The sequence below is a fragment of the Salminus brasiliensis genome, chromosome 6 (genome assembly GCF_030463535.1).
Source record: "Salminus brasiliensis chromosome 6, fSalBra1.hap2, whole genome shotgun sequence".
Taxonomy (NCBI): Eukaryota; Metazoa; Chordata; class Actinopteri; order Characiformes; family Bryconidae; genus Salminus; species Salminus brasiliensis.
Window position 1 is genome coordinate 5,087,718 of NC_132883.1, and position 15,320 is coordinate 5,103,037.

Sequence of the window (15,320 nt, forward strand, 5' to 3'; positions counted from 1 at the left end):
TGGGATTTTACTGCTGTTTATGACACGGGGATATTATCCAAGGACAATAAATACTTTTAGAGAAGACTCTGCATAGTCGTTTATGTAGTAGCGTAGCGTTTACAAACACGTGATACGCGACGAGGACGGGCGGAGCTGAGCCGGCAGGCTTGCCGTAGCTTCTTGCTTGAAGTTACCATGGAGACCGGAACGAGGCGGCTAGTTAGCCACAAGCTAACTAGACCTAGCGCTAGCTTCCTAGGTTGCGGGTTCTGTTTTTTTAGTGTTTTCTTCCCTGTTTTCTCCGCTTTGCTGTCTAATGAGCCTCGGGAAAAGATGTTAAGGCGTGTAGCTCTTATTCAGTGAGGGGTTCGGCTCTGGTGGGAGGCGGTTCGGAGGTTCAGCGGGCGCGGTTTGCGGTTTAGCTGCTACGCTTAGCCGGGGAGATGGACCAGTACAGCATTCTCGGCAGGATAGGGGAAGGAGCTCACGGCATCGTTTTTAAAGCCAAACACATCGAGGTAAAGAAGGTCTTCTCTAAATGAGAGTCTGGCTGGTGTTTGATGTTGGGAGGGTTTGTGCGGAGCCTCTGAGATCTCCATGTCCTGAGCGCTAGCTAACGGTAGAGACACGGCCCGGCCCGGCCCGGCCCGGCCCGGCCCCTGCTCCAGCGGCCCGGCTCTGGGGGGTTGTGTCGAGGCCAAGATTTATTAACTTGGGGGGGAGATTATTTATTTAGCAGGGACAAAAAGCAAGGGGACAGTTTATTAAAAGGAGGAGACATTAGCTAATTAGGGTTCAGTCATAGGAACAGTTTATTAAATTGAGGGAAATTAGGGTTCAGTCATAGGAACAGTTTATTAAAGTGAGGGGAATTAGGGTTCAGTCATAGGAACAGTTTATTAAAGTGAGGGAAATTAGGGTTCAGTCATAGGAACAGTTTATTAAATTGAGGGAAATTAGGGTTCAGTCATAGGAACAGTTTATTAAATTGAGGGAAATTAGGGTTCAGTCATAGGAACAGTTTATTAAAGTGAGGGAAATTAGGGTTCAGTCATAGGAACAGTTTATTAAAGTGAGGGAAATTAGGGTTCAGTCATAGGAACAGTTTATTAAATTGAGGGAAATTAGGGTTCAGTCATAGGAACAGTTTATTAAAGTGAGGGAAATTAGGGTTCAGTCATAGGAACAGTTTATTAAAGTGAGGGAAATTAGGGTTCAGTCATAGGAACAGTTTATTAAACTGAGGGGAATTAGGGTTCAGTCATAGGAACAGTTTATTAAATTGAGGGAAATTAGGGTTCAGTCATAGGAACAGTTTATTAAACTGAGGGAAATTAGGGTTCAGTCATAGGAACAGTTTATTAAAGTGAGGGAAATTAGGGTTCAGTCATAGGAACAGTTTATTAAAGTGAGGGAAATTAGGGTTCAGTCATAGGAACAGTTTATTAAAGTGAGGGAAATTAGGGTTCAGTCATAGGAACAGTTTATTAAAGTGAGGGAAATTAGGGTTCAGTCATGGGAACAGTTTATTAAAGTGAGGGAAATTAGGGTTCAGTCATGGGAACAGTTTATTAAAGTGAGGGAAATTAGGGTTCAGTCATAGGAACAATTTATTAAAGTGAGGGAAATTAGGGTTCAGTCATAGGAACAGTTTATTAAAGTGAGGGAAATTAGGGTTCAGTCATGGGAACAGTTTATTAAAGTGAGGGAAATTAGGGTTCAGTCATAGGAACAGTTTATTAAATTGAGGGAAATTAGGGTTCAGTCATAGGAACAGTTTATTAAAGTGAGGGAAATTAGGGTTCAGTCATAGGAACAGTTTATTAAAGTGAGGGAAATTAGGGTTCAGTCATAGGAACAGTTTATTAAAGTGAGGGAAATTAGGGTTCAGTCATAGGAACAGTTTATTAAACTGAGGGAAATTAGGGTTCAGTCATAGGAACAGTTTATTAAAGTGAGGGAAATTAGGGTTCAGTCATAGGAACAGTTTATTAAAGTGAGGGGAATTAGGGTTCAGTCATAGGAACAGTTTATTAAAGTGAGGGAAATTAGGGTTCAGTCATAGGAACAGTTTATTAAAGTGAGGGAAATTAGGGTTCAGTCATAGGAACAGTTTATTAAATTGAGGGAAATTAGGGTTCAGTCATAGGAACAGTTTATTAAAGTGAGGGAAATTAGGGTTCAGTCATAGGAACAGTTTATTAAAGTGAGGGAAATTAGGGTTCAGTCATAGGAACAGTTTATTAAATTGAGGGAAATTAGGGTTCAGTCATAGGAACAGTTTATTAAATTGAGGGAAATTAGGGTTCAGTCATAGGAACAGTTTATTAAATGGAGGGAAATTAGGGTTCAGTCATAGGAACAGTTTATTAAATGGAGGGAAATTAGGGTTCAGTCATAGGAACAGTTTATTAAAGTGAGGGAAATTAGGGTTCAGTCATAGGAACAGTTTATTAAATTGAGGGAAATTAGGGTTCAGTCATAGGAACAGTTTATTAAAGTGAGGGGAATTAGGGTTCAGTCATAGGAACAGTTTATTAAAGTGAGGGGAATTAGGGTTCAGTCATAGGAACAGTTTATTAAAGTGAGGGAAATTAGGGTTCAGTCATAGGAACAGTTTATTAAAGTGAGGGAAATTAGGGTTCAGTCATAGGAACAGTTTATTAAATTGAGGGAAATTAGGGTTCAGTCATAGGAACAGTTTATTAAAGTGAGGGAAATTAGGGTTCAGTCATAGGAACAGTTTATTAAAGTGAGGGAAATTAGGGTTCAGTCATAGGAACAGTTTATTAAAGTGAGGGAAATTAGGGTTCAGTCATAGGAACAGTTTATTAAAGTGAGGGAAATTAGGGTTCAGTCATAGGAACAGTTTATTAAAGTGAGGGAAATTAGGGTTCAGTCATAGGAACAGTTTATTAAAGTGAGGGAAATTAGGGTTCAGTCATAGGAACAGTTTATTAAATTGAGGGAAATTAGGGTTCAGTCATAGGAACAGTTTATTAAAGTGAGGGAAATTAGGGTTCAGTCATAGGAACAGTTTATTAAAGTGAGGGAAATTAGGGTTCAGTCATAGGAACAGTTTATTAAATTGAGGGAAATTAGGGTTCAGTCATAGGAACAGTTTATTAAACTGAGGGAAATTAGGGTTCAGTCATAGGAACAGTTTATTAAACTGAGGGAAATTAGGGTTCAGTCATAGGAACAGTTTATTAAAGTGAGGGAAATTAGGGTTCAGTCATAGGAACAGTTTATTAAATTGAGGGAAATTAGGGTTCAGTCATAGGAACAGTTTATTAAAGTGAGGGAAATTAGGGTTCAGTCATAGGAACAGTTTATTAAAGTGAGGGGAATTAGGGTTCAGTCATAGGAACAGTTTATTAAAGTGAGGGAAATTAGGGTTCAGTCATAGGAACAGTTTATTAAAGTGAGGGAAATTAGGGTTCAGTCATAGGAACAGTTTATTAAATTGAGGGAAATTAGGGTTCAGTCATAGGAACAGTTTATTAAAGTGAGGGAAATTAGGGTTCAGTCATAGGAACAGTTTATTAAATTGAGGGAAATTAGGGTTCAGTCATAGGAACAGTTTATTAAAGTGAGGGAAATTAGGGTTCAGTCATAGGAACAGTTTATTAAAGTGAGGGAAATTAGGGTTCAGTCATAGGAACAGTTTATTAAATTGAGGGAAATTAGGGTTCAGTCATAGGAACAGTTTATTAAAGTGAGGGAAATTAGGGTTCAGTCATAGGAACAGTTTATTAAATTGAGGGAAATTAGGGTTCAGTCATAGGAACAGTTTATTAAATGGAGGGAAATTAGGGTTCAGTCATAGGAACAGTTTATTAAATGGAGGGAAATTAGGGTTCAGTCATAGGAACAGTTTATTAAACTGAGGGAAATTAGGGTTCAGTCATAGGAACAGTTTATTAAAGTGAGGGAAGTTAGGGTTCAGTCATAGGAACAGTTTATTAAAGTGAGGGAAATTAGGGTTCAGTCATAGGAACAGTTTATTAAAATGAGGGAAATTAGGGTTCAGTCATAGGAACAGTTTATTAAATGGAGGGAAATTAGGGTTCAGTCATAGGAACAGTTTATTAAATTGAGGGAAATTAGGGTTCAGTCATAGGAACAGTTTATTAAACTGAGGGAAATTAGGGTTCAGTCATAGGAACAGTTTATTAAAGTGAGGGAAATTAGGGTTCAGTCATAGGAACAGTTTATTAAAGTGAGGGAAATTAGGGTTCAGTCATAGGAACAGTTTATTAAAGTGAGGGAAATTAGGGTTCAGTCATAGGAACAGTTTATTAAAGTGAGGGAAATTAGGGTTCAGTCATAGGAACAGTTTATTAAACTGAGGGAAATTAGGGTTCAGTCATAGGAACAGTTTATTAAATTGAGGGGAATTAGGGTTCAGTCATAGGAACAGTTTGTTAAAGTGAAGGAAATTAGGGTTCAGTCATAGGAACAGTTTATTAAAGTGAGGGAAATTAGGGTTCAGTCATAGGAACAGTTTATTAAATGGAGGGAAATTAGGGTTCAGTCATAGGAACAGTTTATTAAATTGAGGGAAATTAGGGTTCAGTCATAGGAACAGTTTATTAAAGTGAGGGAAATTAGGGTTCAGTCATAGGAACAGTTTATTAAAGTGAGGGAAATTAGGGTTCAGTCATAGGAACAGTTTATTAAACTGAGGGAAATTAGGGTTCAGTCATAGGAACAGTTTATTAAACTGAGGGAAATTAGGGTTCAGTCATAGGAACAGTTTATTAAAGTGAGGGAAATTAGGGTTCAGTCATGGGAACAGTTTATTAAATTGAGGGAAATTAGGGTTCAGTCATAGGAACAGTTTATTAAATGGAGGGAAATTAGGGTTCAGTCATAGGAACAGTTTATTAAATTGAGGGAAATTAGGGTTCAGTCATAGGAACAGTTTATTAAAGTGAGGGAAATTAGGGTTCAGTCATAGGAACAGTTTATTAAATTGAGGGAAATTAGGGTTCAGTCATAGGAACAGTTTATTAAAGTGAGGGAAATTAGGGTTCAGTCATAGGAACAGTTTATTAAATTGAGGGAAATTAGGGTTCAGTCATAGGAACAGTTTATTAAACTGAGGGAAATTAGGGTTCAGTCATAGGAACAGTTTATTAAAGTGAAGGAAATTAGGGTTCAGTCATAGGAACAGTTTATTAAAGTGAGGGAAATTAGGGTTCAGTCATAGGAACAGTTTATTAAAGTGAGGGAAATTAGGGTTCAGTCATAGGAACAGTTTATTAAATTGAGGGAAATTAGGGTTCAGTCATAGGAACAATTTATTAAACTGAGGAAACATTAGATAACTAAATTTAGGAAATTATTTATTAAAATGAGGGACAAGCTGGTTAAATCATTTTTTATGATTTATTTATGGTTTATTAAATTGAGAAAACATTAGCACTAAAAAGCTAAATTTAGGAAATTATTTATTAAAATGAGGGAATGATTTATTAAAATTAAGGAAACGATTTATTAAATTGGGGGAAAAGATGGTTAAATCAAGATAATTTATAAAATTGAGGAAACATTAGCACTAAATAGCTAAATTTAGGAAATTATTTATTAAAATGAGGGACAAGATGGTTAAATCATAGGAACAGTTTATTAAATTGAGGAAACAGCTCTAGGTAGCTAAATTTAGGAAATTATTTATTAAAATGAGGGAATGATTTATTAAAATGAGGAAATGATTTACCAAAATTAAGGAAAAGATGGATAAATTAAGATGGTTTATAAAATTGAGGAAACATTAGCACTAAATAGCTAAATTTAGGAAATTATTTATTAAAATGAGGAAATGATTTATTAAATTAAAGGAAACAGTTTATTAAATTGAGGGAATAATGTATTAAACTGGGGAACAGTTCATTAAATTGCGGAAATGGAGTTATAAATTGGGCACAATTTATTAAATTGGGGGAATGATTTATTAAAATCAAGGCAACATTTTATTAAGTTGAGGGACAAAATGGTTAACTCATAGGAACAATTTATTAAAGTGAGGAAACCGCAAAATTTAGGGAACGATTTATTCAATTAAGTGAGCAGAAGGTTAAATGGAGGAAACTATTTAATTGCGGGAGCAAAAGTATAAATCAAGTATAAATCAGGCACGATTTATTTAGTTAACTAGTTGAGGGAATGATTTATTAAGTCAAGGCTACATTTTATGAAATTGAGGAAACATTACATTTAGGGAATGATTGATTAAGCTACAGGAGCAATTTATTGAATTGAGGAAAAGATGGTAAAATTAAGATGATTTATTGATTTGAGGAAAAGATGGTAAAATTAAGAGGATTTATTGATTTGAGGAAAAGATGGTAAAATTAAGATGATTTATTGATTTGAGGAAACAGCTAAATTTAGAAAATGATGTACTTAATTGGGGAGTTATTTATTAAATTGAGGGAATTATGTATTGAGGAAACAGTTTATTAAATTGTGGGAATAGAATTATAAATCAGGCACTATTTATTAAATTGAGGGAATGATTTATTAAATCAAGGCTACATTTTATTAAATTGAGGAAACATTACATTTAGGCAATGATTGATTAAGCTGAGGAAACAATTTATTGAATTGAGGAATATTTTTATTTGTTTAGAGAATTATGTAGGAGATTGTAGGAAATGGTTTATTAAATTAAGAGAATGATTGATTACATTGAGGGAAGGCTTTATTAAATTGAAGGAACTGATTGATAATTTGCTGGAATTAATTTTTAAATCAGGTACAATTTATAAAATGAAGGGACATTTAAAGGAACAGTTTATTACATTGAAACTATTTTTCTACCGTGACACTTTACTGTTATACGAGTGTCATCTTCTTCTGAGCTGATTAAGAAAATTCAGGCTAGAAGTTCTGCCTGTTCAGTCGCAGCATCATTGAGCATTAGTCAGACAGAAACACCAGCACAGCAACCCTCACTCAAATCAATTAGACATAAGTTCAAAACTGCTTTGTGTTCCTGCTATACTTAACCCAAGTCAGCACCTGTGACTTGAAGATCTGAAGACTGAAGACAAGACTTGGTAGAGCAGATAAATAGATGCCACTTACCACAATGCAAACCAGTCTTCAGCAGTGGAAATCACGTTGCAGTTGGTAAAGATGAGCCGCAGAAGTTTTATTGACTGATGAGATAAAGATTTGCCTTTATCAAAGTAAATGACAGATCAGAGTGTGTAGAAGAAAGGATCCGCTCATGATCCAAAGCATACAGGCCCACCAGTCAAGCATCTCTATTGATTAGTGACTTATGATGATGGCAGCAGCAGTTTGGTTGCTGGTCGATACAAGGGAAGTGCAACCAAATATTAATTATAATTATTTACAGTTCTGTAAGCGATGTGCCTAATTTACTTTAAAACTGTCTGTTCCAATACATTTGCTGACCTAAAAAATGGTGATCTGCCATTCAAATCCAGATCTGTCATCTCATGGTTTGCTCTCAAAAAGTCTCCAGAATACAGCAAAAACAAAGGAACTGGCCTTCTGAAGGCATGGGATCCATGGAGGACCCACCTCATAACTTACAGGACCTAAAGGATCTGCTGCTAATGTTAGTTTTGGTACCAGATACCACAGGAAACCTTCAGAGGTCTTGTGGAGTCCATGCCTTAACTGGGTTAGCGCTCTTTTGGTGGCACAAGGGTCTACACACTATGTTATGGCTGATTGATGTATATGTATAATAATCTTACATGACCTAATTATGATCTGTTTTAGTGCTTGTTGAGGAAATTGTAGGTGCATAAACTCTTTGTCTCATTTCTTTCTCTGTCTTTGGACAAGCACAGGAGACAAACCCTCAAGTAAATTGGACTCAAGCCGCTGCCTCTGATGGGATAAGGCAGTTTAGTCTTTTTAAAGCGTCTCATTCAGGTTCCCATGACACCTTTTCATTTCTCTCTCTTTAGACTGGAGAGACGGTGGCTTTAAAGAAAGTGGCCCTTCGGAAGCTGGAAGATGGGATTCCTAACCAAGCACTAAGAGAAATAAAAGCTCTTCAGGAGATTGAAGACAATCAGTATGTGAGTTTGCTTCATGACTTTACCCCTTGAGAGCCAAGTGGATTATATTTGGTGCATATTTGAGGTTTTGTTGTAATAATTAAATTAAATAAAGAAGAAAATCAAATCAGAGACACGTTTTCTGCTCCCTGGTGGATCAGCAGTGCACTGCACGCACCAGGAACAAATATGTACAGATTTGAAGAATAGTTTGAAGTTAGTTAAGTAACTTTTTAAAGGACATTCAAATATGGTACAAAATAAAAGTCATACATGCAAAGTGTAATTATTTAATTTATTAAATTATTCTATTTTATTATTTTATTATAATTTATTTTCATATTGAATTATTTTTATTATAATTGATCAGAAGGTCATATAAACCCTCCAGTTTAAAAAAATGGTCTGGTCATTTTATACATGCATTGCAGACTTTAGATGCCTAGTGTTTAGGGACGCACAATCTGCCAATTTCGATACAAAAATGTCTAAAATGTAAACATCTGGATCAGCACCACAGAGAAATATGTCACATTTACTTCTGTAAGATTACAAATACAGTACATTAACAAAATGTGGACATTTTAGCTTAAAAGCCCCCCGAAACCTAAATGCTCAGCTCTTCTGTGTATACAAACATCTGCTTTTAATCCTAGTGTAGAAACTAATAAGAATTACTTGGTAACAGTTTAGCATATTTTGTGGAGTCCCAAAGGGTTCCATTTTAGGGCCTATGCAACTGATGCTAATTGTGAGACCTACGTACAGGGTTTAAAGAGCTAAAGGAATTATCTGGCCATACCAATATGATACAGATATCGTTGGGCATCCCATCAAACCATTTGTCTTGTTTCCCTCCTCAGGTAGTAAAGCTGAAGGATGTGTTCCCCCATGGCACAGGCTTTGTGCTGGTCTTTGAATATATGCTGTCAGATCTATCAGAGGTCATTCGAAACTCGCAGAGGCCTCTGACTGAGTCTCAGGTCAAAGGCTACATGATGATGTTGCTCAAAGGAGTGGCCTTCTGCCACGAGAACTCTATCATGCACAGGGTAGGTGAACTCTGTAATTGTGAGACTGCCTTTGTTCCCCCATTTTCTCCCCAATTTGCCCCCCTATTTTCTCCCCACCCCCCCATGCATGCGATGCCCCAGTCACCAGTGAGAGCGGACTAGCACGTGCCACGAGAAAGCAAGGCTAGTTGATGGCAAGCAGCATTCAAACCAGCGATACTCTGATCATGCGACCACCTAGGGCCCCCTCTTTTTAATTATTTTTGTTGTGTCGGAGGTCTTGGATTTGAACCCCAGACTCACAATTTTCATTTGACCTAAAGGAAAGGAGACACCTTTCCACCAGTCTAAAAAAAAGTCTGACAGTTTGTGGACAGCTGAATGACTTGATCAGTAGAGGGAGCTCCCCAAAGTAGTGGAATTAACTAATTACCGGGGCTGTCTTATATGTTTTGAACATTTACACTATTCAGCCATAACATTAAATCGGTTAGATTAGATCGGTGAAGTAAACTGCATTGATTATCTGTTTCCAGTGGCACCTGTCAACGGTTGGGCTATATCAAGCAGCAAGTAAACACATAACCAGGAAATGATAAAAGCAGGAAAAATGGTCAGGCATAAGAACCTGAGCCACTCTGATAAGAACCAAATTGTAATGCTCTAGGCGACTGTAGCAGAACATCTCCAAAACATCAGGCAGGTCTTCCCGGTGTTCCCGGTATGCAGTGATTAGTACCTACCAAACGTTCCCCAAAAAAGGCATGTGATCCATGGAGGCCCCACCTCATAACTTACAGGACCTAAAGGATCTGCTGCTAATGTTAGTATAGTACCAGATACCACAGGAAACCTTCAGAGGTCTTGTGGAGTCCATGCCTCAACCGGGTTAGCGCTCTTTCTGTGGCACAAGGGTCTACACACTATTAGGCAGGTGGTTTTAATGTTATGGCTTATTGGTGTATATGTGTAATAATATAAGAGAGAAAAAAATCTATCATGACCTAATTATGATTCCCTAATTCATTCCAAGGATCTGAAGCCTGCGAACCTTCTAATCAGCTCGACAGGTCATTTGAAGATTGCTGACTTCGGCCTGGCCAGACTTTTCTCCAATGAAGGAGAGAGGCTTTACAGTCACCAGGTGGCCACAAGGTGAGAAATCAGTCCGTTTGACAGGAAAGTTTTGGATCGTTTAATTGAAACACAGTTTTTTGCCATCTTAGCACTTAATTCAGATGGCTTTGAGTCGCTAAGAGTCATCTCCCTATTTTTGAATCTGTACATGAATGTTAAAATGTAGCAGAGTGGTTCTTTAGGTCCAATATGATGGCAGTGGCTTTAAGTTTAAAGATTGAGAAGATGAAAACTCTTCACATGTTTAATCTTTTCACTAGAAAAAAAAATTGCAAGGAATTTGCAAGAAATCCTTAAGTGTACCCTGTTTTTCAGGTGGTACAGAGCTCCAGAGCTTCTGTACGGTGCTCGGAAATACGACGAAGGAGTTGATCTCTGGTATGTACATAAGAACTTCATGATTCACAGTTCTGTCCACCAGAATATTTACATTATAAATTGCATCTAGAGACTCTAAAACCTGCCTGAAGATTTTCTCATCCTGTTTTCTCAAAAGTGAACACTAGATGGCATCAACTTTAGCACTTGAACAGTCTGGCAGTTAAATGCAGCTCCTGTGTAGTGATGTGGTGGAGTTTGTTGCTAACTCCTTATCTCCATTTTGGTGGTTGGTTGTTGCAGGGCAGTGGGCTGTATTTTTGGGGAGCTGTTGAATAACTCTCCTCTGTTTCCTGGAGAGAATGACATCGAGCAGCTGTGCTGCGTGCTCCGGGTGCTAGGAACTCCAAACCGGAAAGTGTGGCCGGTGAGCTATATAGACAACTAAAAGCCAGTCGGCCTTAATCTGTCAGGATTTGTCAGTGTGTTAGTGATCTTGTTCACAAAGGACTGATGTGGGTCCAAACCTTTGTGTCACCAAACAATTACACTGTATCATACACAACTGATTAAGTAATCAGTATCTTTATCACTGATCGGTGGTGTGCAGAGCTTACAGCACTCTTATATAGAGGAGATATTTTATTTTTTCTAGAGGTAGTGTAGGTTATAATGCTTTTCTGTCCTGAAAAGGAACATATGGGATTAGCATACCATCACTGGCACTGCAAAAACATTTGTATGTTGTATGTAATATTGTAAATATTTTATTTTAAGCCATTTATGGAGCATTTCTATTGGTCAATTTACATTAAAAAAGAACAGCTGTCAGATTCTCATTCTGTCAGAAAGTGAAAAAAACAAAAATGGAGATACCATAAAGAAGGCTTTTGCATGACAGCGGCAATAAGCAGTACTTACAGTAGTTATTCAGCACCAGTCAAGAGCTACCATAGGGGTGAAGACTTGGTCAATCTTCAGAAAAGACTTTGGCATGATAGTCTTGTAGACCGCAACTGCCTCACCAGTCTCTCTTCTACAGGAAATCACTGAACTGCCAGATTACAATAAGATCACTTTTAAGGAGAACCCGCCAATTCCTCTGGAGGAGATTGTGCCTGACACATCGCCTCAGGCCGTTGACCTGCTGAAGAAATTTCTTGTGTATCCCTCCAAGCAAAGGATCAGTGCCAGACAGGTCTGCCCATGCAAATCTCAATCACATGGCATGCTCCAGGTTGTGTAAAGACCTGTTGGAATCACAGAGATGGAGCTTTATTGCATTTGGACCGATGAGTAAAATAACCCCATCATATTTTCTAATCTCATTCCTTTCTTTCCCAAGGCTTTGCTCCATCCATACTTCTTCACAGACCCTCTCCCTGCCCATCACTCCGAGCTGCCCATCCCTCAGCGGGGAGGAAAGCATTCCCGCCAGCGACTGCAGCCTCCATTTGAGTTCTCAGTGGATCGACCTTTGGCGGAGAGCCTGGTGGATCCCAGCCTGATCCAAAGGCACGCATGGGGGTGTTTGTGAGGCTGGTTAATATGTTGGAATGCACTTTAAAATAGGGATGTCCCCGATCAAATCTGAGACTCTTAGTCCTGAGTATTATCCGATACCAATCCGATCCAATCTGATCTTTGTGTTTGTATAAATAATGCAGCCCCACAGTTTAGATCAGATGAGCTGCTGATTAATCCATTCAGTAAAATCCATTTATTTTCAGTATTAGTTTCTATAATCAGACTTTCTGGACTTAGTTTAGTCTGGATTTTATAATCCAGTCTGATCTCCTCTCTGACCAATCAGCTCCCAGCTCCTTTACAACACTGCAGTCTAATAACTTCCTATGTGTGTGAGAGTGTGTGTGTAGTGGTACACACTCTGGACTGGTATCTGTGGTTGTTGTTGGTCTACTGGTGTGTAATAACTGGTTTATATTGTGTGAATGTGCTGTGTGTGATTGGGGTTTCTATAGCATGTGCCTGTGTGTGTGTTAGCATTAGCGTTAGCCTCCACGTGGTTCTGAATGGGTTCTTCAGTGCTGGTTTATAAACAGAGAAAGGGGAGCAGTTCTCTGGTTCTCCCGCTGGTAAAACAGAGCATTTCAGTGAGACTTTTATAAAGGTTCAGGTATGATGGTCTGTTTTCATGTTCCTCTGTAAAATAGCTCCACACTGCAGAACCTCAACTCTTTTATTTACTTTCTGAGAACGTCCGCACTGCTGCTGCAGCCGGCTGGGAATAATGTCCATTAACCCTGGGGCCACCAGATGGCGCTCTGAACACTGTGGTTAAAACAAAGAATCTAAACTGGATTGGGATTAAAATAGCCGATTCGCGATCCAATAAAATATGCCTGGATCGGATCAAGACATCAGTGCTTTTAAATTACTTCCTTAACAAAGAATATTATAAAGCAATAGGCCACGAGAGGCCAGAATTACAGTGAGTTTACTATGGGCAGTATGACAGTGTTTTATGCCTTTCTGAGCACATTGTGGATATTGTCAGTACATGAAGACAGCATAATTAGACCTGCATAATTGGCTCTAGTCCAGTGCCATGTGTAAACTGGTTAATAATAGTATATCATTGTGGTGCATTTTGTGTGTCCTGACTTATGAAATCTCAGAAAAATGAAATACTGTGATACTGTGTACGAGTGTATTTTGGCCTTATCACCTACTCCTCATTGTTAGGCTTGATGAAAATGATCTAAAGTGGATTATTGCTTTTATAAACTTGCAATTAAATATAATTGAATTCATGATAATAGAATGTGAGTGTGAGTGTGTTATCATGAATTACATTTTGGCTGTAATGGGGTTATAGGTCATCACAGCCACATTTTTACATGCGAAAAACATCTGAAATAGGAGATACTAGAATAGGAGTAAAGGGAATGGACTGGGCCCTGTGTGTAACCCCAGGAATAGGACAGAGGATTTTTTTTTTCTTATCCTTCCATATTTCACTGTATATAGAGCATTTTGAAATGACTTTGAATGTGTTTTAGCCAATCAGATTTTAGAACCAGGGCTGTTTTATAGTTTTTAACTGTAATTAATTCATTATATAACAATGAATCTGACTGCAGTTGAAATGGAAAGTATTATTGATATTTATGCCAATTTCCCCAAGCCAGTGCTTGGGGAAGTGTGGATATCAGATGTCCCATTCATTGACAGATTGTTTTTCGGTTGGTCTAGTTATAATTATCTGTGGAAATTTTCCTTTTGAGGATCAGCATGTTTAGTAGGATCAGTGGTGTAGTTCATGCCCACTCTGAAAACTGACCCTCTTATTTTTTAGATGAATTTGAATAAGCTGAGGCTGTGTGTCAAACTGCTCATTTGAATTAGCTTTGATATACACCTGTCAAAGGCATTAGGCGAGATCAGTTATTTCATGTTTCGCTGGAAGTGTTTCATTCAGCGGAGTTTTATGGGTGAGGTGTCTGGGCCGGTTCCACATAAAAGATTAACTTTGAACAGTAACAACAACATTCACTTCGGCAGTTAAGCTAAAGTCAGCCAATACAAAATACGGGCATTGAAAAGCAAGCTTCCGAGATTGGAATGATGCCCAAAATAACAGGAATGTGGATTTCTTCATGACTGGTTGTTAAAATGTAATCTGAACCTCTCATCAATCATCATAAATAATGACAGTAGTACAGCAGAACATGCGCATCCCTGGGATTGCTCACAAACACAGACCTTTAAAAGGTTGCCAGCAGATACTTGGAGGTCACTTTTTTGAGGGTTCTATGGCTGGCCATATCTCTTTGTGGGACGCCCAGTCCTAGGAATAATAACAGCGATGATGCCGTTTCTAAACCATCTGCCTGACTTTGCACTGATGGAGGCCTAACTCAGTTTCCAGTGGTCTTACTGTATGAACGCCCATGACTCTTCTGCTGTTGACCAAGTGAAACACATGCCTGAACTGGATAGAAGAACCTGGGTGATTGCCCTCGTTTTAAGAGGGCACTAAAACACCCCGTCCACTGCACAGTAACAGCCTTTCAATCTTCTAAGAAGGCTTTACACTAGATGTTGGAGCATTGCTGCTGGTTGTTCAGCCACAGCAGCATCACTGTGGTCAGGTACTGATGTTGGACCATTAGTTTGGGATCTCAAATGCCACTCCAGCTCCAACACTCCAACAGATCACACCTTCACTGCTCCACAACCCAACACTCTGGGGCCTTATACCCCTTGATAAGCATACCGTCCTTATACGTTTTCTGTTGGCAGTGCATTTCTAAACAGACTACCTGAATGTGTTCAAAAGTATTGGGACACCTGCTCATTAATTGTTTCTCCTTAAATCAAGGCTAATAAAAAATGTTTATCCTGCATTTGTCATTGTCTTGTGGAGCATTGCTATGAGGATTGGATTGCATTCAGTGACAAGAGCATTAGTGAGATCAAGATGTTGGATGATCCCCAATTCCACAACTCATCCCATAAGTATTGGATGGAGCTCCACCATCCATCATTCCAGAGAACATAGTCTTCCACTGCTCCACAGCTCAATGCTTGGGGGCCTTATACCCCTCTATAGCCCACGCCTGGTGTTAGGCAGCATGATGCAACATATATATTTGTATATATATATATATATATGTTATATATTATATATTTAATCTGATCTGTTCTTTATTAATATGGCTAAGATTAGAATTTAGAGAAATCCAGATCAGATCATGACTTCAAGTCATAAATGAGCAATACTTGAATAATTCCTGGTGGTTTAACAGAAGCTCAAGTGATGTACATGATCCAACAATAAGGTCCTGCAGAATATATT

The 15,320-nt window shown here is 38.3% G+C and overlaps 1 protein-coding gene across 1 annotated transcript; it reads left to right on the forward strand.

The window, feature by feature from the left end:
• Positions 1–177: 177 nt before the first annotated feature.
• cdk20 (cyclin dependent kinase 20) lies at positions 178–14,839 on the forward strand. Its single transcript, XM_072680802.1, has 8 exons — positions 178–500; positions 7,938–8,051; positions 8,894–9,082; positions 10,077–10,198; positions 10,496–10,558; positions 10,802–10,925; positions 11,541–11,696; positions 11,844–14,839. Exons 1-8 carry the CDS (start codon positions 426–428, stop codon positions 12,033–12,035), a joined length of 1,035 nt encoding a protein of 344 aa, XP_072536903.1. The 5' UTR covers positions 178–425; the 3' UTR covers positions 12,036–14,839.
• The last annotated feature ends 481 nt before the right edge of the window (positions 14,840–15,320 follow it).